The sequence below is a fragment of the Fundulus heteroclitus genome, unplaced genomic scaffold, assembly GCF_011125445.2.
Source record: "Fundulus heteroclitus isolate FHET01 unplaced genomic scaffold, MU-UCD_Fhet_4.1 scaffold_50, whole genome shotgun sequence".
Taxonomy (NCBI): domain Eukaryota; kingdom Metazoa; phylum Chordata; class Actinopteri; order Cyprinodontiformes; family Fundulidae; genus Fundulus; species Fundulus heteroclitus.
In genome coordinates, this window is record NW_023396923.1 from 579541 (window position 1) to 605027 (window position 25487).

The window sequence follows — 25487 nt, forward strand, 5'->3', positions numbered from 1 at the left end:
CTTTGGCGCAGTGTTGCGCCCGTTCCTTCCCTTTGGCGCTGTGTTGCGCCTGTCCCTTCCCTTTGGCGCTGTGTTGCGCCCGTTCCTTCCCTTTGGCGCTGTGTGGCCCCTTTGGTTCTCCGTGTTCTCTGGTCCCTTTGGTTCCCTGTGTTCTCTGGTCCCTTTGGTTCCCTGTGTTCTCTAGCCCCTTTGGTGTTTGCTGGCTCTTTGGTCTCTCAAGACTCAGTTTTGACTGCTTGTTGTTGCAACCAAATCCTATGGGATTCTGTGAGAGTAGGGAGTAGCAAGATGGTGGCCATTGACTTCAGTTTTTCGGCAAAATCAGCACTCCAGTGTATAATATAGCTCAGTGGGTATGCCGCATGGGATGTGGGCCGTGCATGCCCGGGTGTCTGGCCCTGCTGCTGCCTCTGGTGTGCGGGGGGCCCTGGGCCTGTTGGGGGGCATGGACATTACCATCTAATGGCAGATGCTTTCCCCTTTAAAGGGTTTGCACTCTGCTAGTGGGGGGGGGGGGGGGGGGGGGAGGGAGAGGGGGGACGAACCCAGCCTGAGTGTCTTTTGTCGTATGTATGCTGAGAGTTGTTGGAATGGCAGTGTTAGGGTGGGATTACATTCTCGGATGGGGAGGGGGGTGTGGTTGATGTGGCTGTTTGGAGAGCTCTGTACCCGGCTCCCTATCTCGTTCCTGGTCTATGTCATCTCACAGTGCGGGTGCCATCCGGGGAGCGGGGTCTGCGTGGTCCGGGCGGGCTGGTTAACCAGAGGGGTTTAATTTATTTATTTGTTTTATTTATTTATTTAATTTTTTTGGTGGGTGGGTTAGGAATGGTGGTGTTGGTCCTGGTGTTTGGTTGGCTCACGGGCCCTGCTGCCTTTCCCTGGCCCTGGGTGGTGCGGCAGCCGGAGCCCCCTTCTCCGGGTGGGTTTTCGGGGAACGGAGGTGCCTATCGGAGTCAGTAGGGGAGCTGGCTCCCTGGGAGAGCATGAGGCTCTCATGCTCGTGCTCCCTTCAGTTCTTCCATCCCCATCCCTGACTCCTCCCTCTGCCTGCTCCATCACGCTGCCTCACATGTAGGACCTTGGGGAGGGGAGCGTTGTTGGAGGGCACCACTTCTGGCTGACGTCCCACACCCTGATTTTTTTTTTATGCATTTTAGACATTTTCATTTACAACATTTTCACAACACACATATATGTAGGGCCTCTTTGGGGGAGGGGGGGTCAAGACATCTGGGGGTGGGGAACTTATTGTGTAGGCCTCACCCCTGATGGCTCCCTCTAACCCCATTCGCATTTAGACATTGAGGGTTCTGGGTAGGTTGCTTGGACGGGGTGCACTGGCACCAGCTACCTTCCGGAGTGGGGGTGAACTGTGCTGGGCACCGCCTTTGGGACCCCCAATTTTAAAACACACTCGAGAACAACACACAACAACACAACATTTGAGCAGGCTGAGGGAGGATTGGATTCTTTCTCACACCTCTGTTCTCTGGTTGCCGCTCGGAGTCTGGGGCCTGAAAGAGGAACGAGCCACGTGGTCGCGGGTCTTGGCTGGTGGCCAGTGTAGGGCCCAGGCAGCTGGCTGGGACTGGGGTGGGGTTTGCGGTGGGCTCTGGTTGACTAGCCTGTCCGGGCCATGTTGGCACCGTCCTCGGGGGGCCTGTTCCATGGGCTGTCTGGCCTGGGTGCGGGATGGGGGGCCCAGAACGGAGAAAGAACTGGGAAGGTTGGGTTGTGGTGGAGTCCCCCCCTCCTAACATCTTGACCTTAGGGTTCACATACCGGGTCTGGGTGCCTGGTTCTCCTTTGGGGTGCCGGCACCTGGACCTGGGAATAGGGAATGTGTGCGATGAATGCAAAGGAGTGTAATGTGTGTCCCCCTTTCTTTTGAGTATTTGTGTGTTGTGTGTGGGGGCACTGGGGTGGGAGTGAGTGATTGAGACTGTGTGCCAGCCCACTCCTGGCAGTTGCTTCGCAGAGCCTGGCCCCCCGGGGCCTGGCCCCTGCCGTGGGGCGGGGCGCTCCTGGGGCCTTGGCTCCACGAGGCCCATGGCCGGTCCCACCTCAGCGTAGTTGGCTGCCAGCGGAGCCCACAGGCTCGTCACTGCAGCCCCTGGGGGCTTCAGCGTTGCGGTGGCTGAGGATTTTCTCGGGGGCGTCTCGCCTCTCCCTTCGGTGGGGGCTGCAGATTTCCTGTGTTGGGCCCTTTTGGTCATCTTTACTTGGGGGGGTCCCTTTGGGCAACTGGGGTTTTGGGTCCCATGGAGCCTGCCTCGGGGCTCTGGGGGGCAGGTCTTTGGCTCTTCACAACCACTATTGAGCATTTTCCCGAAGGATAAACCTTACACACACAAGCGCACACTCACAAACACCTACAGGTGCTTGAAGCTTAAATTAACTCAGTCAAACAAGGTATGCTTTTCTTTTTTACCTTCAGTCCTTAAAGACTGCCTTCATTTGAGTCAGCAAATGTGACTCAGCTGAATTTTTCTGCTGAGGTGTAGTAAGAAAGACAGAAGTGGGGGGAGTTGCTTTTAATCAGCTGCTGATGCTGTGGAACACTGGAGTGCATGGCTGCAGCGAACAGCAAGACATTACACTCCAGACAAGTAGAATGAATACTCACCATAGTCACCCTTTATGGGCTTCTGCTATAGTGGACTTTAATAAATAAATGGGACCTAAAACCAAAGCTGCTGTCATACTGTTTCCTATTTTACCATTGAGGCTAGCACATAGGAAAAATGGGATCTTACGTTGGTTTAAACATGAGGACAGGAAGGTGAAAGGTCTTTGAAGCTTATGCGTTGCTTTTGATGCACACCGATTGTGAAAAGTGAATGCTAATTGCAATCAAGGGTGAGGAATTAATTGGGTTTTATTACAGAGTGCCCTCTTTATCTAGTTTTTGTCATGGTTTTTAGGTGTTTGGCCCAGTTTTCCTTTCTATATTTTCTATATATAGGTATCAACTCACTATCCCTGAATAAAACAGTTTCAAGTTAATGAGGTGAGTGATTATTCATCAGTTTATACTGAACATTTGCATAGTATAGCGTGAGATTATTTACTGTTATTTTTGGGTCATTTCTGGGGCTTTGGAGTTGTAGCTGTGTAGGTTCTGTTGCAGCTGTATACCTTTATGAGTAAAGTAGCTAAGGTCCTTGTGTAGCCAAAATTTGGTGATCAAACTGAGATGTTGCCAAATTTTTAAAGGCTTAGAGTGATACTGACACATTATTTACCTATGCCTGTGCAAATTGTCAGTTATCCGGATCATCGCAACAGACAATGCAATGTCAATGCAATGGGTTAAACAATGTATCCATCAAACTTTAACAGCTCGGTGGAGCATGAGTAACTCAAGCCACATCTGAGGTCACATGGTAAATTGAAGGGAGGACACATAAAAGAAAGGAGAAATTGACCTCATCCTTAGATCTCGGTTTCATCATAGAGGGCTACTCTTTAATCTGGGCATTTCTTTCACCCTTTATATCCCCTTTGTAAAGTCATTCCAATTGATGAAAATTATTTTTATTTACATGGTAAAACATATACGGCATAGGTGCTGGTGACAGTCACTGACACCCACCAGGCATCAGTTAACTGATTCTACTGATGCTTTTTTATTCCTCAAAAGATGAAGAGAGATAACCCTCCTAGGCCATTGTTTTCACACTGGCATTGGCGTAGTTGCTTGTTGTTGGATTAACTCTACATTCTCAAACGTAATTTTGGAATCAACTAATTGTAATTTCCAAGGCTTAAAATGTAATAACCAAAACATTGGTAGTTAAAGACCAATTATGACCTCACCCTCAATGAAAACTCATAAGAGAGAAAATAATAATATTTTAAAGGACTTGTTGAACCTAAAGGCTACCTTTACAGAACGTAGGAGTTACTTCTCATTTATTTAGGGTTTCCTCCCTGTCATCCAGAGGTTAGTTACTATCTAAAAATGTAAGGTTATTTTTGTGAACGCACCAGGTACTTCCTTAGAACTTTCATTTAACTTCTCTAGGCAATGTTTCAAAATGAACCATCAAAAAAATCTAATCAAAACCTCTTAAAAGAGAATTGGAAAAAAAGTTTCATAGAACTACATAGTACAGAATGTACCTGCTTGGAACTAAGAGGTTATTCTCTCATAACTAAGATGTTACTATTAGGGGCCAACTTCCTGAAACCAGCTACTGTCTCAAAACTCATTATCAAACGAAAATTTAAAAAGGAGAATTAAATAGAACATTTTGTAGGACTAGATAAAACAATCTTTATTTAACCAAAACTTACAGGTTACGTTAACATCTTGAAAACTGACTTTCTTGAACGTAGATGGCAGTTCCTCAAAGCTAACATGGTTAGTTTCTGGAAATAAGGTTGCTCTCTATGAACTTAGAAAGATGTTTCTTGGAACTGGCCGGACACAGTCTCAGAACTTTGAGGTTAGATTATGAATTTACTAAAGATTTTTTTTCTTTCAAAATTTTTTTTTACAGCTTACACTATTTTTGTTTTCAATACTTTGAAATGTTCCAACGAGCTAGAGGAAATAACTAATAAGGATATAATATTTCTATAAACTCAAGATCAACAGTCATGATTTGCTAACTCAATGCCAATTGATAAATTATATTGTGTTATGTTATATTGTTAGTCAACCTGATGACTGCAAGCTGCCCAGGTCTTGTTGCTTGGAGAGCAACAAGTCCTGAATGACCAGCAAAGAGCAAGGTGTTTCAGCTAATATGCTGTGTTCATTTTTAGCTAAACATGAAACTGTAGGTCAAAGCTAAAATCTCAACTTGTTCATATCTGTACATGATTCTTTTTCCATGGGACTTGTGTTTCATTCAGATGTATCTTTGCAAACCTAAGTTGTGTTGACAGAAGACAAGAGGCTTTCTCCCAGCAACTTTTCCACATAAGCCATACAAACTTCTACACTGCCATCATTCAGTCTGTGCTCATCCATCTCTGTGTGGTTCAGCTCATCCACAAAACCAGACAGGTCCAAACTGCAATGAACAATTAGAGCTGCAGAGAGGAACATCAGATCTGACCTTCCATCCATTCACGACCTGTACAGGTCCAGGGCCAGAAAAAGGGCTGTTAAGATAGCTGTTGCCCCAACTGATTCTGGTTACATGTTATTCAGACTCTTGCCTTTGGTTCTGCGCTACAGAGCGCTGATGGCTAAAACAAGCCGACACAGAGCCTGTTTCTACCTCCAAGGCTGTGTCTCTGATGAACACTTTACTGTTAGGTAGCCAGCTACACTGCTGAGAAAGAAAAAATCTGCTGTACATACTGCTCCTGTTCTTACATTTGCCCCCTGAAAATGTATTTTTTCTGTTACATATTTTGGCTGCTGTCTGCTTACTGTTATTTGTCTGCCTGTTTTGTTACATGATGTGAGTGTAGTAATCCAAAGAGAAATTCTTTGTTTGAACCCTCAAACTTGGTGAAAGAAAGTTCATGGTGATTCTGATGTTCAGTTTTTTTGCTAACTGCTGTTTCATAGTCTAACTGAGGCATGTAGATGTGGCTCTTGAAATTTTTTGCAATTGGCCTGTTGTACATTCTGAGTAAAAGAATGGATTTTCTGAAGGTGCAAGGCACCTAACACAGTAAAAAAACAAGTTCAATCTAAAAGCTATATTCTGAGATACGCATACACCAAAAAGCCACAAGATTATAACCATCTGCCAAATAATGTGTCTCAGAAGTCTTGGGCATCATCAAGATGTAAAAATGTAAGTCAGACTTTTGTGTTCTTTTGGGATAGCTGTGGTTCGGGCCTGGGAACACTTCTTATAGAAGCCTTTTCTACCTTGACTTATTCTTATTATTGAATTATGAACTTTGACTTTCACTGAGACGGATGAAAACTGTAGATGTTCTTCTGGGTTCTATTGTGACTTCCTAGATGAGTCGGTAATGCATTCTAAGAGTCATTTTGGTAGGTCAGCCACTCCTGGCAAGGTTCTTTGTTGTTCCATGTTTTCCCCACATTTTGTTGGTTCTCACTGTCTCACTGTCAGTTTCTGCCTCAAGCAGGGGAGCTTAAGTATCCTGGTGTCTTGTTCTCAAGTAATGGCTGGGTGGATTGAGAGATAGACAAAAGCTGCTCCAAACTCGATTTACCAGTCAATGTTCTGACCCTCACCTATGGTCATAAGGCATGCATCATGACCAAAAGAACGAGATCCCAGATATAAATAGCCAAAATGAGCTTCCTCTCAAGGGTGAGCTCAGCCTTCGAGACAGGGTGAGGAGCTATACTAGCCGGTAGGAGGTCAAAGTAGAGCCACTGCTTCTCCATATCAAAAGGAGCCAGCCAAGGTTTTTTGGGCATCTGATCAGAATAATCCCATGATGAATCTCTTTGGGGTTTTCCCAGACATCTCCCACTGGGAGGAGAACCAGAGGAAGACCCAGAACTGAACCTGATATATCCTGTCTGGCCAGGGAACGCTCCAGAATGAGCCGCCCCCACGATCCAATCTCAGTTTAACAGAAGATGGATGACTGGATTAATGAATAGATGGATAGATGGCTCTCATTGTAATTCACTGAAGACCTTAAAATGTATATATAGCCCTTTCCAGACTGATACAGTGGCCTGAAAAAGTATTCATTCCCATGGCATTTTTCAGGATTTGCTGTGACACAACCTGGAATTAAAATGGATTTTTTTTAAAGTTTCCATAATTTCATTTACAGTTCAATTATTTTACTTTGAAGATGTAAAATAATTTTTACTGTGAAGCAAACAACAACTACGACAAAACAACAGCTAACTTCAGCATGCATAATTGTTCGCCCCTATAAAGTCAGTACTTTGTAGAGCCCCTTTTTGGGGCAATTCTAGCTGCAAGTGTCTTTAGATCAGTCTCTATGAGCTCGTCATATTTTTACCAATTCTTTTACCAAGTAGCTCCAGCTACTTCATGTTGGATGGTTTCACTTGTGAACAGCGATCTTAAAGTCTTAACCACATTTGGATAGAGGCCTGAGCAAATAGGTCATTCCAATACATTTAAATGTTTCCCCATCAACCACTGAAGTTTTGCTTCAGTAAAATGCTGGAAGGTAAACCTCCGTCCCAGTCCCAAATCAAAGGCAGGTTGACACGTTTTACTGAAGAATATCACTGTATTTAACCCCATTCATCTTTGCCTAATGTCAGATCAGTATCCCAGTCCCTGCTTGCTTGCTTGGAGAGCTGCTTGGTCTTCATGGTGTGATGCATCTTGCTTAGTGGTGCTGCAGCCTCTGGGGCCTTTCAGAAAAGGTGTGTTTATGCTGACAGGTCGTGTGACACTTAGCTTGCACACTGCTGGACTTTATTTACCCAACTATTAGACTTTTGTAGGTAATTGGCTGCAACAATCCTTTTTGGGGGCTTTCAAAAAGCAAATTCAACATTTAATAATATTAAACTAATAATATTTAATAATATTTTGTATATATATCTTTTTCCTTTATTTCACTTCATGAACCTCCCAGACTATTTTGTGTAGGTCCATCCCATAAAAAAAGATGAATAAAAAATTTAATTACAAGTTTGAAAGTAACAATGGTAAAGAACCAAGGTGGTGACTTTCTCCGTAATCTGGTTTTTAATGTACTTAGAACAGGGCAAGAGGTGTTGCTTTTGAGTGTTTTTGGCCTATTTCATATAGCCAGATAAGTCTTATTTTTTTTTTTTTTTTAACAGGTGTAATAGTAGTCAAAGCTTGGTTGTGGCTTGTCAAATTCTACCAATGATGAACTTGATTTGAATGAGGGAGATTACTTTTTTCCTCATAGGTTCAGGTTGCTTTAAATGGGTTGTGCTCCCTTAAATGAAATTATCAGTTGAAATGAGCATATAGTTTTTACTCAGTTTATATCAGTGGAATAATTAGTTTGATGATATAATACATTTAAGTATAACACAAAAAAAACTAAAATAAACAGGAGACCTCTACAAGGGGGAAGGCTTTTTTATATTTTTATATTCCCTGAGAAAAAGGTTGACGTTTCCTACTGCAGTTGTTCCCATACGGCCACTTAAATATTATCTGTGACACTGAGAGATGAATAGAAGAATAAAGTATGGTGTGTGTGTGCAGTGTGCTGCTCAGAGGATCGAGTGTCAGGAAAATTGTTCCCTCCATCTGGATGCAACCATTATTGTCCTTGGATGTGTTTTCCATCAGGAATGATGGAGATTTGATGCTTCCTGACCAGCCACTGGTGCACATGCACCACATTTCCCGCTGACACTTACTTATGCTCTCCAATGTCAATGACATGATCTTAATGTGTGTCTTGGAAGTAACGCATCATGGATAATGGAGAAGTAGCATGTATGAAAAAGAGTTCACCACCACAGCGGGGCAGAAAGCGAGTGATTGAAGGTCGTTTGCTTGCATGCTCTCAGGGAGCTGAATGTGAGGAATGAGCCAGGGTAAAGGTGAGTGGGAGGAGGACATGACAACACATGAAATAGAGCACTGCAGCAGTCTAGAGAACAAGCTGCCTTTGCTTCAAGACAACTTGACAACACTCACCGTGTGAAGGTGGGCAGATATAGAGGCAGCTTCACCTCTCAGAGCTTAGGAGAGGGGGAGAAAGGAGGGGGAAGAGGGGCTTCCCAGCTGAGCTGAAGCGAATGCCAAAACAGCCAGAGGACTCCTCCTCATAGAAACATGGAAACAAACACACACACACACACTGAAACCCAATCAGCCCTTGTTTCCCTCCAGCACCAGCATGCAAACAGCCTTGCTGAGGGACGCAAACAAACGCAACTTCCCATGAGAGAAACCAGCATTCCCAATTTTCACCCAACACTACCCATCACTGCATCAACCAAATCAACATCCCAGACACGCACAAGCGCCCACATACTCTCTGACTGCTCTGTCATTAAAAAGCTTGCAGACGCGTTCAAAAGATCCTCAAAGAAAAGAGAAGAAACGCAGTAGCAGGATGTTTACAGTGACCGAGAGAGAGAGAGAGAGGCAGATCGAGCGAGGGGTGTGCGTGTGTGCCACTCATCGGCTTCTCCAACCAGACTTTCTTGCTAGCCAATCAGAGGTGCGTCTACCCTGACAGCGGGCCAATCACAAAACAGTGCTGGCTGTGGCAGTATTGCTGCGGCACAGCACAGTGACAGTTGGCACAGACTACAGTGTCAGCAGGTACCTTTAATGGAGGCTCAAGGGCACATCCACACAGAAACCAAGGACCATTTCAGATTGAAGCCTACAAAAGACAATTAACAAAGCAAACAGGAAGGGTGGTGTGGATATTTGTTTACTGTATACTTTAAAGGACAGGGAACACGTTCATATTTCTAAAAGCTAAGATGTTGGGAGTGGGAAACTGTGTGAAATTTTCATCTTTTTCACAGTTATATAAACAAAAAGAAGAGACATGTTTTGAATGTATTGTAAATATACTAATCTCATTGCAAATTTTCTTTATTTCACTTTTTTTTATTTTACATCACAATATGTGAGATCATCAAATTAGTTTTCCTGATTAAATACAAGAAGGGGTTTTAATTATTGCTAGACCTGTAGAATCACAAGCTGTCAAAAAGTAACTCATCAAGCCCTCGTCTACAAGAATTCGTCTCAAAGTTGGGAAACAAAGTGACTGACATCAATCAGTCTGGAAAGGGTTACAAAATTACCAAGCAAGGTCTACCTAAATTAATCTGGGAGGATATCAAGGCCTCATCCAAGAGGTCGCAAAAGAACCTGGAACAACATCTAAAGCCCTGCAGGCCACAGTTATCGTGACACGGCTTTCATGGGGAGCGTTCTAATAGCAGGCATACACTGTATGATATTTTCAATTGTTGTACTCAGATACAGCTCAGACTGTACAACGAAACCTCAGGGTTTAAAAGTTCACAGCTCACAATATCTGTTCTTACACTGTACAGCCCGCTGCTCTGAGGCGATCTGACTGCTCATACGCTGTACGTCCAAAGCCCCGTAGAGAGATGTTGCTTGTCGGGCTTGTCTATCCGGAAGCCAAACATTAACAGTAGAGGAAGCAAAAGATGGAAGTGTCAATGCTCACTATTAAATATGAGGCTCACTTAAATGAAACGCACTACCTTTGCAATTCTACGAGTTGTTCTGCCGCAGTTTGACTCTGTGTCACACGTCCCTATTTTGAACATTTGCAGTGCGCGAAGTTGGGGGCAATTGGCTGATAGCCATTAGTAGCTCACACGAGAAGCAAGGGGCGATTAGCCTCTCACAACCACCTCCTGATGGTCGGATGAAAATCAAACATGTTTGAAATTCAGTCGGCCCTCATGAGGTGATCGTGAGCACAACCTGCTGTTGAAGCAGAGCTAGGAGCGTCTACGAGCCGATTTCCCCCAACCTTGCGCACTGCACATGCGCAAACAAGGGAATTCTTCTTCTCAGACAAAAACGTAGGAGTGGAGAGAAGCAGGGCAGCGGTAAGTGTGACATGGAGTCAAACTACGTAGGAGCAACTCGTAGAATTGCTAAAGCAGCGCGTTTCTTTCTAGTGAGCCTCATATGTAATGGTGAGCATTGACACGTCCGGCTTTTTCTTCTTCTACTGTTTACGTTTGGCTTCCGGATAGACGAGCCCAACAAGCGCCATCTCTCTGCAGTGCTAAGTAAATATCGTACAGTATATGCCCACCATTTAGGAAACAGCACCAAACATCAGTTTCTTATTTTCCCAAAATCTTGCTGTTCGCCAAGAACATTTCACAGTGTAATAGAAAACTGATAGTAGGTTACCGTGAACACCTGGCGGCACTGATTGTGCCAAGTTATTTCCAAAAATAAATAAAATAATAATTTTAAAACTGCTGTTTAAATTTTTCTCAAGTTATATTTGTCTGATATTAATATTTTTTAACCTTTTCACAGCACTGTAGACATTGTTAACATTTTAGATATTGAGAATTAGGCCATATAACCCTTTTCAAGTTTTGATGGAAAGGTAAACTGTTGATTGACTTTAATCAGTCATCATGTTGCTGGTGCCATGTCTCAACATAGGGATGGTATATTCTAGGTAATGTGCAATTTTTGTTTTTTCACAACATTTCGCATGTGGGGAAAAAAAAACCTTTGGTCTCATGTGAAGAGAGCAATGAGGCCCAGATATTTGCAATGTTTTCTAAATACTTTAAAATACTTTTAAAAACCTTTCAAAAAAGCTTTGCTGTCGTAGCTGCTCCAGGGGACATGTGTAGCAGCAGAGATTTGGGTTTGACAGCGTAGGCTCATCACCAGCCTTTGAGCAGTTCGTCGACCAGACTGGACCTCAAACATCTCATATGCGCAACATCTAACCTACTTGTGCTACTGTCGCACAGCGTCTCCTGACTGGCACTGCAGGTGGGCATGGGGTTGATGGACAGCGATCCTGGGCAGGAAACTGGCTCAGGATGGTCGCTGATGGGCGGGGCCGCCGAGACCTCAGAGCAAACACAGTCTGGACTGGGGAGATTCTGGCTGCTCAATTTGTCAGGATTCTTCCAATGGGAAAAGCCGACTGCCACCTGACCGCTGAGGTCGGACCCTGTCAGAGCACAAGAATCAGCACACAGACAGGTGGTTTGAAAGCTGAACAGCTGTGAAAAGGATTTTGGTAAAACAACACTGCCCTCTAGTGGTGTGAGTATGAAAAAGATGTGCATTGGAGCTTTGTCATCTTTTTGAATGTCAAGATACATAGTCTGACTAGTTAAAAGCAAACATGTGTAAGTAAGACACTTATAGGCAAGGCAAGGCACATTTATTTATATAGCACAATTCAGTACAGAGACAATGCAAAGTGCTTTACATGATTAAAATACATGAAAATAAAACCAAATATAAGCAAATAGGAATAAAATGTAGAAACAAAATATAACATCTGTCAGGATTCTCTGTGTTTTGGCTGCTCTAACTCTACTCCTCAGGTGTGTCTAGTTGGCTGAGGAGGCGTGGTCCACACCTGCAGCTCGTTGCAGGCGGCTTCCTCTGGCGTCTTAAGCAGAGCGCTGACAGATGGAAGACGCCGGAGCCTTAACCAGTCGTGATTTTGGTGCTTGGATGCACTCACCTGTCTTGACGTCTCGTCCGAAGAAACAGACCAGCGGAACCTGTCAGCTCAGATTTTGCTCTGGCGCTCCCCTCATACTTCCTGGAGGTTACCCAGCGAGGCCTGAGATCCCCTCTCCCGGGTTCTGTTGGTTCTGTGTTCACTCTGGTCAATCCATCTGTCAACCGTTGCCGATGAGGCTCGCTCAGGATTCCTCGCCAGCTACATCAGCCGCCCTCAGCCACTAGCCGCCTATCTCCAGCAGAGTAGTATCATAGAGTTCTCCTGACGCTACTTCTTCCCGGTTAGGTCCGCCCAGCCTAATGGTAAGCAGCGCTACTTCTAGCAAGTCTCCGGGTTCTTCCTTCAGAGTACTCACTCACTCTCTCTTGCAGACTTTCCAGCCGTGACGTTCTGACCCAGCCGATTCACCTGTAGTGCCGTCCGTAGACCTGCCTGTTTTCCAAATAAAATATCTTAAAACTGTGCATTGCCTCCCGTTCGTATCTGCATGTGAACTCGTCACCTGAAAACCATGGCAACATCAATAAACAGTTGGACTAAAACAGTTAAAATAATGCTGTTTCAGTAGAACAGTTTAACTAGAACAGTCAAAAGCAGTCCTAAACAAATGTGTTTTTAATCTCGATTTAAAACAGGGGTGTCAAACTCATTTTGGTTTAGGGGCCGCATTCAGCTTAATCTGATCTCAAGAGGGCCACACGAGTAAACTCATTGCAAGATTAAATAGAACTAATAAAAGTGGACTTTTTGTTGATTTTTATATTAAATAAATTTCACTTTTACACAATATATTATGAATAACCTCAGCGTTTTTAAGAAAAGTATGTACAATTTCAACAATACTTTTACTCAGTTAAACATTTACTTGTGCATTATGCATAAGAACTGATCACAGTGATTGTATCATGTTAAGAAACATTTATTCCCATTTTTGGAACTTAAAAACACTGTCCTGCATGACAAAATACATCAAACAGATAAAAATTAAGAAATGATTTAAAATCATTTTTTTACATCTGAAGCTCAGTGCTACCATCTGCTAATTAAAACACAGCGCCTCGTGGACTATATAGGAACTGCAGATTTTCAATTTAACGAAGTACATGTTTTTTTCAATAATTGTTTTATCATTTTCCTCTTATCTCCTCTTTCTTTCACCTTTTCTTTTGTTCTTCTTGTTCTTCCTTTCCTCTCCTACTTTCCCATTGTAGTGTCCATATCATTTCAGATATTCCCTGCATGAATCATAATAAAACTATTCACATTCATAAATCAAGCGGAGCATTATAGCAAAAGCCGTACTGCTCCACTTGTGAAAGTCAAATCTGATGAGCTCTTTTTGGCATTAAGACAAGTTAATTCTTATTGCCACATTGCCAGACAGGACACTGGATAAAAAAATAAAAATAAAAAAAAATGTTTTTTTGAATAATGATAATGCATTAAGCCAGCGGGCCGGACTAAATTGTTTGGCGGGCGGGCCGTATGTTTGACACCCCTGATTTAAAAGAACTAAGGTTTTCCGCACCTTTACAGTTTTCTGGAAGTTTGTTCCAGATAAGTGGAGCATAGGAACTAAATGCTGCTTCTCCGTGTTTAGTTCTGGTTCTAGGTATGCAGAGCAGGCTGGAGCCAGAAGACCTGAGTGGTCTGGAGGGTTGATACACTGATAACAAGTCTGTGATGGATTTAGGTGCTAAGCCATTTAAGGATTTATAGACTAACAGAAGTATTTTAAAGTCTATTCTCTGAGATACAGGGAGCCAGTGTAAGGACTTTAGAACTGGGGTTATGTGCTCTACTTTCTTAGTCTTAGTGAGGACACGGACAGCAGCGTTCTGGATCAGCTGCAGCTGTCTGATCCACTTTTTAGGCAGGCCTGTGAAGACACCGTTGCAGTAATCAATTCTACTAAAGATAAACGCATGGATTAGTTTTTCCAGATCCTTTTGAGACATTAGTCCTTTAATCCTGGAGATGTTCTTCAGGTGATAGAAAGCCGACCTTGTAACTGTCTTTAGATGCTTTTGGAGGTTCAGGTCTGAGTCCATCACTACTCCCAGATTTCGGGCCTGATCAGTGGTTTTCAGCTGAAGCGACTGAAGCTGTGTGCTAACTTTTGATCTCTCCTCTATTGGTCCAAAAATTATTACTTCTGTTTTGTTTTTATTCAACTGAAGAAAATTTTGGCACATCCAGGCATTGATTTCTTCTAGGACATCCTTCTAGAGCAGGGGTTGGCAACCGCATGCGGCTCCGGAGCAGCATGCGGCTCTTTGATCGCTCTGATGCGGCTCAGGTGTTGAAAATAATTATGTCACGGAGCCGTGTACCTCATACAGGCAGTCGTCAATGCTGGCTGACGACCACTCCTCAACAGTTGGTGGTGGTAATGCACACTGAAAAGATTTTTGCTCACCGTCAACTGGTAGTTCACTGGCTGCAGTGACACAATCACAGCGAGGCAGAGTTGAGGCGGCATTTTTAAATGCTGCTTTTTTTTTGTTGTAAATTCTTCAAATGACAAACACGGTGACCTAAAATAACATGGAGTCATTGAGGGTGAAGAGAGCTAAACAACAGGGTAAGAGTCGTTTCTATATCTGTCATTTGTTCATTTTCAAAGTGAGGAAAACTGAACTGCGCTTGGCTCGAGGCTGTGAGCGAAGTCCTGCGCAGCTGAAGTGGAGCTTCAGGTGCCGCCTGAACGTCTGATAGCTCGTCTAATGCAGCTGTTAGCTTGTTAATGACAGGAGCTCGTTCACTTTCACAGATGTGATTAAAATGTGTTCGGATTAAAAGGAAAGAAAGTATTCCGGATAAACCATTTATATGGGCTGAAAATCAAATAGTCCGACCATGATGTGCGTTTACTCGCACCAAGCTTTATTCAAAATAACAACTCTGACATTAGCAGAGTTGATGATTTCCATAAAACAGTAGAACTACAAGCGCAGAGGTGCATTGGTTCTGGTGCGGGTCCATTCTGTTGCAAAAAAGCCCTTATGTGCAGCATTATTTCATTTAAAATTTCAAAAGGATTTTGTGGCTCCCAGTGTTTTCTTTACTGTGTGAAATGGGTCCAAATGGCTCTTTCAGTGGTAAAGGTTGCCGACCCCTGTTCTAGAGGGATGTTCAATTTCCTGGCCAGAATTCTGTGTCGGCTCCAGAATCGATAAACACGGAGACTCTGTGGGACTTAGAAGGAGTGGTTAGAGTGGCCGGAAGTAACCGGTCGTAGGGGACTGCGAGTCTGGTGTAGCTCAGTAGGGATACCCTACCCCCTACTGAGCTTGGTCTTTTACCAGACAAGACCGGGCTCGGTGACCCGCTCCTCCACAGTAGAGGCAGAGACCCAGTTGCTGCCTGCGCTGATGCTCCTCCTTAGACAACCCCGCCTTTCCGAGTCGCATCGGTTCCAGTTCTGGTGGCTTCTGAGGAGCAGGGGAGGAGACAGAGGAAGCAGCAGAAAAACGAGGGTGAGTTGTGGAGGTTGAGTGACGCTCCCTTCGTTGGTCCAAGAGACGGAGATCCACCCGAGTGACCAGCTCCTCGAGCTGTTTCAGAGACTTAGGAAACTCCCGGATGGCTAGCTCATCTTTTATTTTGTCATTTAAACCATGAATAAAAAAATCCATGAGGGCAAACTGATTCCACAAACTTTCTGTCGCCAGCAAATGGAAATCAATAATGTAGTCTGCCACTGACCTATCCCCCTGTCTCAAAGATAGAAGCCCCCTAGAGGACTCTCGACAGGGCAGCACGGGACTGAAAACTCTACTAAGTTCCTTAGAGAAGTCATAATACGAGTGGCAAATGCGTGAATTATTTTGCCACTCGGAGGCCCCCCACAATCTGGCTTTTCCGGTCAACAGGGAAATTACATAGGCGACCTTAGACCGGTCAGGAGAAAAGGAGGATGGTTGCACCTCGAAGTGTATTTCACACTGTGTAAGAAATGCCCGGCATTGATCTGGATCGCCACTAAAGGGCCCTGGCGGGGTGAGATGCGGCTCAGGAAAAGACGATGTCACCGGAAGTGGCGGGGACTCGGAGGAGCTGTTTGCGGAAGTAGAGGCCACGGGTAAGCCTGGTTGCGGAGATGATTTAGGATCTCCGAAACGCCAGCTTCTAATTCTGAAATTGATTTTTCCACTACAGCGCCACTGACCCTCGGGTGAAGGGTCCATGTCTCTGTGGCCAGAATGCACTGTAATGTATTTGGATGGACCCAAAGACAACCCGAAAACAGGTCAGTGACGCTTGAATGTTCTTTATTTTTAGGGAGGGTTTGCACGGCTCTTGGTGTGTGCGGCTCACGCTCACCTGCTGGCAGCTCCTGAAGGTGAGACGGCAGGTTAGTGATCAGCGGAGGCAGACAGAAATGTGGACTAGAAGCTAGATCACTAACCTGGCCGTGGGCTGGCTCGTCTGGGTTCAGTTTTGGTCCCAGAGATCGGCGGAGTCCGTGCTGGGGTAATCCAAGGCCATTTGTCCAGGTACTGTCTGGGTCCGATAGCGGGAGGTCAATTAATCAGGCAGAGGTTTCTGAGGGCGAATCCAAAGTGGGGTTCCAGGTCCAGGTCCAAGTCAGAATCCAAAAGAAGAGACAGTTAAAGGGGCAGGCAATCTCCGGTACTCACGGGCAGGTTGGGTCACAACACGGGTGGGCAGTCCAAGGTCCAGAGGCTGACAGGCAGAACTCAGGCGGTCAGACAAAATCGAGAGAGGGGTAAGGCTGGCTCAAAAACAGGGCAAAGACAGGTCGGGCTTCAGACAGAAAGACAGGTTTTCAGAAAAGGCTGGAAGTTCTCACCGAGATGGCGCGAGACGTTTTGGCACTGGAGTGTAGAGGGACGGAGCTTTTATGCTGGTGGGGTGGAGACAGAACAGGTGCGGTGATTGCAATTAGCAGCTCCAGTGCCAGGAACGTTACAGAAGCGACTGAAGCTGTGTGCTAACCTTTGATCTCTCCTCTATTGGTTCAAATATTATTACTTCTGTTTTGTTTTTATTCCATTGAAGAAAATTTTGGCACATCCAGGCATTGATTTCTTCTAGGCATTTACTCAGTGCCTGAACTGGTTCATAGTCACCTGGTGACATGGTGATGTAGAGCTGTGTGTCGTCTGCATAGTTATGGTAGCTGATGTTGTTGTTTTTTATGTGTTGTTGTTTTTTATGATCTGAGCTAGAGGGAGCATCTAGATGTTGAACAGGGGCCTGTTTCAATAAGGAGGTTCAACCAACTCTGAGTTAAAACTTGAACTCTGAGTTAACTTAGCCTGAGATGGGAAACTCTAAGTTTTGGGTTTCAGAACAGCTGAAATGAGTTAGTTCAATCAACTCTGAGTTGACTGACTCTGAGTTAAGCGCGTGCACCACAACTATAAAAAGCCATTATCAATGGAGTGCAGATATTACGAGTCACCATGGCAACAGCGTCAGACAAAAAAAGGTGTGCATATTTCTCACCAGCAGAACTGGATGTGCTTATGCAAGCATATGCAGAATTTGAACATGTATTTTAAAAAAAAGCAATACGGCTGCAGCGGCGAAGGAGAGAGAGTTAGGTTGGGTGAAAATAGCTGCTCTAGTCAATGTGTAAGTTTACATTTTAATTACTTTTACACAGTGTTGGGTGTAATGAATTAGGTCACTAAGTCATCTAAATACTGTAATTAAATTAAAGACTATAAAACAATAGTGGATTTAATATCAAATTTTAAAAGGTATATTTTTAATTTAACTTTCTCCCTCTAGTTACACACTTTGGTCAATTTAAGATTAATTCATGCAATTGAATATTGTTTCCCCCCCCCCCCCCCCCCCCCAGTGTCCTGTCTAGCAATGTGGCAATAGGAATTGATGTCTCAATGCCAGATAGAGCTCGACAGATTTTACTTTTACAAGTAGAGCGAACAGCTTTCGCCATAGTGCTCCGCTTAATTTATGTATATTTATAAATATTGTTTATTTGAAAGCATTAGAAGTGCAGTTTCTTGTCTCTCCTTGTATTGTTCAAGTGGTTGAGGTTGATTTGGGATTTAGAAAGTAATTAATAAGTAAGTAAAACAAATTAGTAAGTAGACCAATACTTTCTACAGACAGTAATAATTATATTAATCTAATTAAACTTGTTGAAGATAAAATTTGTAGTTAGTAATTAAGAACTATTTTAGAGTAACTTACCCAACTGTTATAATATCAGAGGTGAAACTGGAAGAACAGTATTTTATTAAACCTAATTTAATTTTCATGGCTAGGTGCAATCCTGCAGGCATCAAAAGATTATGGCAGCAGCTGAAAATGAAATATAAAAACATACTTCAAGCAGGCAAGCCTTGAGCACATCATAGGAGTAGAGTAGCTACCTGGCTTTACAAACATTTGACATATTAAATGACTAAATGACATTCAGTGTCTAGCAGTGCAGCAGCATTTTTGACATAGGTCTGAATGTTCATTCTCGTTTGACTTCTACTCAGCCAACAGAAAGAAGGCAGAGGCTCGTAAAAAGGGGGGGGGGGGAGGACCTGCACCACCACTCCTGACAAATGCAGAAGAGATGGCCCTGAGCCTAAATGCTGGAAGGCCAATGGCTGAGGGAATTCCTGGAGGGACTTCATCAGAGCCAGTCACTCCAGAAGATTTAAGTGCCTTCATAAAATGTAAGAGGTCTACCTACAGTGTTATTTTTTTATATAGACTAAATATGATATTTCCATTTATATTACTTCTGGTTGGGTTTTTGTTGGTCCCAATAGATTTGGATGGTAATATCTGCCTCTTGGAGCCTCCTGTCCCAACAGTACCCCATACAGTTGTCAGTAGCCTACTCCATACACCATCAATTATGACAAATAGTATTATAAAGTGTACTCTATGAAATGCTCATCTTCACAGGATGATGGGGATGAAGAAACCGTTTCTGCTGCCACAGACAGGCCTACAGAGGTAATTTTAATATTATATGTCTACACATCAAACAATCTACACATTCACATTTATATTTGGAGTAGCCTATAGAATCCAAGTAGTTTATATCTATAAATGGTCATTCTTATCTCTACCCCCCAGAGTGTGGAAGAACAGCAGGAGGAAGGTCCATCAACTTCTGGTGCACAGATGGACACAGTTCAGGGATTTACAGTAAATGCCACAGTTTCATTCTGAATTTTAGACTACATTTATGATGTAACTCTAATCTAATGTATTTTCAGTTGCCAGTTAAGGAGTTATATAGACTTCTTATTAAAAAGATAGAAAAAAACAGCAAAGAACTTGTATACTTGGACCGCCAGATCCAAAAGGCAGATCTGTAAATCGACATTCTGAAACTAAAGCTAGATGTGAGTGTATGGTCACAGGTGAATTCTAGGAAGTATTGAAACTATTTTAAAATCTTTTTTTGTTTGTTTTCTTTTTTTTTTTTTAGCAAATGAAGAACACCATATAAATTGCTGTGATAGGATAGGGATATGACAAAAAATCCACTCTGGGCCTCAAAATCCTTACCCAACGTAAATGTAACTCCCTACAAAGTAATACAGCCTCTTCGTCAACAGGATCATCCATAAAAGGACATGCCATTTCATTCCCTTTAATGCGCTCTGCGTGACTGAAATGTGCGCAATGAATATGTCCCCAAAGAATCAATGAGGTGTTTAAACACCACTTCCTCTTTAAAAAAGGGGAGGAGACCAAAATAAACTCTGGGTTTTCTGAAGAAAACCTGCTCCCGACCAGGTTGGGTTCACAGAGTAAATTGCCATGGTAACTGACTCTGAGTATAAGTTACCTCTCTTACAGAAACGGGCTTGACTTACTCTGCTTTCTCAGGTTTAACTTACCTCCCTTTCTGAAACAGAAAACCCAGAGTTTCCCTCATTTCAGGGTTAACATACTCAGAGTTTTCACTTAACCTCCTTTCTGAAACAGGCCCCAGGAGGGGACTCAGAATGGACCCTTGGGGAACCCCACATGTGATTTTTGTCATTTCTGATGTAAAGTTACCTACTGATACAAAAAAGTCCCTGTCCTTTAAGTAGGATTTAAACCAGTTGAGAGCTGTACCAGAGAGGCCGACCCAGTTCTCCAGGCGTTCTAACAGAATGGAGTGATCGACAGTATCAAATGCTGCACTGAGGTCCGATAATACAAGTGGTTGTTCCACAGTCAGTATTTATATGGATGTCATTAAACACCTTGATAAGGGCGGTCTCTGTACTGTGGTGAGCACGGAAGCCACACTGGAAAACGTCAAAGCGGCTGGTCGTTGTTAAGAAGGTGTTTAATTGTTGAAACTCAGCTTTTTCAATAATCTTACTGATAAAGGGGAGGTTTGAGATGGGCCTGTAGTTCTGGAGTAGAAGTTTGTCTAAATTGTTCTTTTTCAGCAGTGGTTTGATATTTGCTGTTTTTAGGGACTGGGGGAAAACACCTGACAGAAGGGACGTGTTTATTATCTGAGTCAAATCAGACGCTGTGACAGGTAAAACTTTCTTAAGGAAAACTGTGGGTAGAACATCAAGGCAGCAGGAGGAGGAACTTAGCTGCTGAATGATCTGCTCTAAGCTTTTGTGGTTTATTTGGCTGAATTAGGAAATTTTGTCAGAAATAGTTCCAGCTGAATACAGCATTGGTTCTGGTGTTGATATGGTAGTACAAACTGATCCTCTAATTTTTAAGATTTTCTCAGTAAAGAAGTTGGCAAATTCATTGCAGGCCCTGGTGGAGTGGAGTTCAGAAGCCACGGACACAGGAGGATTTGTTAACCTGTCGACTGTGGAAAATAAGACACGAGCATTATTAATGTTTTTCTTAATGATCTCAGAGAAGAAAGATTCTCTTGCATTTTTCAGTTGTAAGTTATATCTGTAAAGTCTCTCTATATAGATGTCATAAGTGAACCTGGAGTCTGTTCTTTCTCCACCTGCGTTCAGCTTTTCGACATTCCCTTTTTTCACCTCTAACTGCTGGAGCATTTCTCCAAGGAGATTTTTTCTTCCCGGAAAGAAACTTCACTTTAACTGGAGCAATGCAGTTAATGATGTCTGAGACTTTAGAATGAAAGTTATCTACTAGCTCATCTACTGAGTTGCAGCCCAAGGTTGAGGTAGCAGAGTAAGCTTGAATAAAGGTTTCTGTGGCGTTGTCCTTAAAGGTGCGTTTTCTTACGATGTCCCTTTGGCTAAATGAGTCACTGGAAATTTTGCTTTCAAAGGTAACAGAAAAGTGATCAGATGGAGCAACATCAGTTACATTGTCCTTAGAAATCTTTAGACCTTTAGTGATGATCAGGTCTAAAAGATGTCCCTGCTTCTGTGTTGGCTGTTTAACATGCTGAGTTAAACCAAAGTTTCTAAGTGTGTCACACAGTTCTTTTGGGCTTCTGTCTTCAGGGTTGTCAACGTGAAAGTTGAAGTCTCCCACAATAATTAAACAGTCATAATCAACACATATCACAGACAGGAGGTCACTAAAATCATTAAAAAAGTTTGATGTGGACTTAAGAGGCCTGTAAACATTCAGAAACATAGTTTGTACCAGACTCTTTACCTGGAGAGCCAAATGTTCAAAAGAGTCAAATTTTCCCAAAAACACCTTTTTACACTTTAGTTAATCATTAAACAATGTTGCCACTCCTCCACCTTTCCTTTGCTGTCTGCTCTCACAAAGAAAATTGTAGTTTGGAGGTGTCGACTCCAACAGAATAACTTCTTCATTAGATTCACGTAACCATGTTTCTGTTAAAAACATTACATCAAGATTATTGCCAATAATGAAGTCATTAATTAAAAGGGATTTTCCTGACAGAGATCTAATGTTTAATAAACCCAGTTTATATGACTTATTGGTTGATGATGTCTCTGTGACAGGTTGCATCTGACAGTTTGTGACTTTTAAGTATTTGTTCCTGTTTATCCTTTTGTTTTTCTTATTTCTGCCACGTATCATCACAGATATTCAAAAATCTCCAGCAAAAGGCCCAGGCTGATGCTGGAAACTGTCATGTATGATAAACGTGTGGCCAGGGCCCGATCTGTATCACAGCGAAGTAATTTGGAGTTCCTCAGTACCAGAATGTTCAGTGACACGTAGAGGAGGAGGATCTGAGGCTCTGAGGCCATTGGAAAATGCTTGTTTAGTCACAGCAGAATGGCTATGTGGAGAGGATGTCATCTGTAGGCCAATCTTAAATACTTTGTTCATGTGAGAAAAATCCAGAAAAGGAACTTCTGGGCTTTGTGGAGAAGAAGGGGAGGCGGGTGCAGTCTGGACCGGTGTTTGTGGGGATGGAGGTTCTTGGTCCTCTCTTTGTCCTGCTGAGATCTGGGATGAATCCTCCTGTAGCTCTGACGTAGCCTCTTTCTGTGTCATCTTTCTGGCCATCTTTATCTTGGCTTGTTCGGGGTGTACTGGGCTTATCATTTGTTTTGGCACTGGTTGAGCTTTGTTTTGGAACAAAGCTGATGGTGCATGGTTCACAGAATAGAAGATGTTTCAAATCAGCCGTTTTGCACCTGACCTATTTAGATGGAAACCATTGTCACTGAACAGATGTCTCCTCTCCCAAAAGATGTTAAAGTTGTCTATGAAGGTTACAGTTGTTTGTTTGCATGTTTTTTCCAGCCATTTGTTTAGCATCAGAATTCTGGAAAAAATCTCTCCTCCACAATGAACGGGCCCGCTGAGAAACACCTTGACATTAAGGCCATCAACTAGATTTAGCAGACGAATGTAATCCTCTTTCAATACTTCTGATTTTCTCTGGAAGGCGTTGCCCAGGGCTACAGCTTGTATTATGAGTTTTTCCAAGATCGGGCGTTATTTCAAGATCCTTGGAAGGATGTCTGATATATCAGACACCAGGCCACAGTTCAAAGAGTTGTAAATCAGCACCTCTGTGTTTTGTTGTTACAAAAATTTTGAATCTCGCTTACAGATCGATTGCCTAATATCAGGGTCCTTGGCCCTGTGGCATGTCATTTCTCTGGTAGCTTAGTGTTGACATACCTCTGAATGTTGTCATGATTCTCCTGGGTCACATTTTGGAGCGGAGCAAATCTGTTTCGTAACGGAATTCCAACATTTCCAGCAGGTTTACTCCTATCATTTTTTGTGGGAACAGCCTGTTGTTGTTTCACTTGTCCTGGGACGGTTCTCTGTAGTATCGGCCAGTTGATCCTTTGGTCTTGCACCCAGAGTGGTCCAGGAATTCTCATTTTCCTCAGGGAACTGTTTGTTCAATGAGTTGCAGGGCTGGTGGTCGCCGTTCAGAGTCACAGGCAGGGTTGTTTCATTTCCATACGCGCAGTTCGAGTCGGCAGATCTTCTGTTCCTTAACAGCTATCTTCTGTAGAAGTGTGTCAAAGTCCACTATGGTGAGGGTAGGCATCTTTCCAAAATCAAAATCAAAAATAAATAAAATAAAATAAATAAAATAACTAAATCCAACTTTCTGTGGTTTTGGCTAAGAGATAAAAAGGAGATAAAAAGTAAAAAAGTAAAAGGCAAGAAAATAGAAGCAAGCAGGGAGCAAAGAAAAAAGCGTCCGAGTAGGCAGAGAGGCGGAGAGGGAAAAATATATCATTATTTTCAATGCTTTTTGAATGGCTAATCAAGAACAGCAGTTTTTCCAGGGCAGGTTCAGCAGAGTGAAAGGCTGTAAGGCTCCTCTGCTTGCTCAGCTGTTCTCTTCGCTTTGTGAAGACCTGCAGACTGCTGATCCAGCTCGACTCGCCTCCGGCTTTCGATTTCTCCTCTGCAGGCTTTTCCTTCAGTTTTACAAGGTCTTCAAGACTGGTGTCCCAGTGCAGCTTAGCTGTCTACTTTCTGCCATGTTAATTCTGTCTTTTATTTTTTATTTTTTTCCTTTCTTATAGTGATACATATCATGACCAGTTATACATTTTCTTTTTCCCCTTTTTTTTCTCCCCCTCTTTTCCCTTTTCCCCTCCTTTCCCCTCCCTTCTCTAAAGTATCATCCTGTCTCTTCGACTTTCCCTCCATCTAACCCTTCACTTATTTGTGAGGATAGACATATATGTGTCTCTATGTCTCTATACATATACTTATATATTTCTATCCTTGTGCATTGAACACAATATACATAGTTAAAAACACACAAAAAACACACAAAAAAGTAAAAAAATGTTTTCAAAAAATAGAATAGATAAATATAAATTATATTTATCTATTCTAATTATATAATATAAATATAAAAATAAATAGAATGTATACATTCGTATGCGCACACCTGTATATATATATATATATATATATATATATATATATATATATATATATATATATACACACACATGTATCCACCTACATACATATACATACATGAACACATACCCATATACACCTCTATATATGCATACGTGCATATATATATATATATATATATATATATATATATATATATATATATATACGTACATACAGATACTCATACAAAAACATACTTATACTTACAGCATATACACATACTTAAAAGGAAAAAAAATTAATTCAATTCAATTTTCAATTCAATTTTATTTATATAGCGCCAAATCATGAAACATGTCATCTCAAGGCACTTTACAAAGTCAACTTCAATCAATTAATTAATACTACTTAGATACCATTAATTCTTAGTGCTAGAAATACCCAAAATAATAACCTGAGTGGTATATTGCTCGCAGTTTATCCATCAGCAGTTATGATTTATTTTGATTATATCATTTGACTGTCTATATCTGTTGTATGCAAATATTCAATCAGGCCGCCCCATACTCCCTCAAATTTGTCTGGTCTATGTTTTAGATTGTACATTATTCTCTCATTGGGGATACAGGAGACTAGTTCACTAAGCCAAAAGGAAGGTAAAGGGGCTTCTTCGCTTTTCCATTTAAAAGCTATGCATTTATTGGCTATTGCCCAGGCTATTCTCATGAGCCTAACTTTGCTGTTCTCTGCGGCTAGCATTGAGGTGTCTCCCAGGAGAGCTAACCTTGGTTCAATTGGTATATCGATTTTTGTCACTGTGGAAATTGTTATCCAGTAATTGGACAATTGTGAGCAGGACCAGAACATGTGGATAAGAGAGCCAATCTCAGTTTTACACCTTGGACAGTAATGGGATATTGTCCGATTTATATTGTGTAGCCTTTCTGGAGTATAATAGATTCTGTGTATAAGGTTGTATTTAGTTAGCATATGTTTGCTACTGTAGGAAAAGTGTTGAGCTTTTTCGCATTTTTCCATCCATTCTTCGTTTTCAAAGTTATAACCCAAGTCAGCCTCCCATTTTCCTCTCGCTTTAAGTATTCCCTTTCCCAGCAGACCCATAATACTGTTGTACATGTGGGAAATAAATC

General features: G+C 42.5%; 1 protein-coding gene and 1 long non-coding RNA gene across 7 annotated transcripts in view; one reads left to right on the forward strand and one right to left on the reverse strand.

The window, feature by feature from the left end:
• Nucleotides 1-25487, reverse strand: part of LOC105919271 (anoctamin-4) — a 170306-nt gene that overhangs the window by 101387 nt on the left and 43432 nt on the right. For 5 of the 6 annotated variants that reach the window (XM_036132419.1, XM_036132418.1, XM_036132420.1 and 2 more), the window contains one exon: nucleotides 11365-11589. In XM_036132419.1, coding sequence (XP_035988312.1) covers nucleotides 11365-11589 — 225 coding nt within the window. Of the gene's footprint in view, nucleotides 1-8570; nucleotides 9024-11364; nucleotides 11590-25487 lie in introns of those variants that run through there. The other variant, XM_036132421.1, reaches the window with a different exon arrangement.
• On the forward strand, nucleotides 12381-12581 carry LOC110368557. Its single transcript, XR_002428183.2, has 2 exons — nucleotides 12381-12419; nucleotides 12489-12581. It is a non-coding gene; the product is annotated as an uncharacterized LOC110368557 (long non-coding RNA).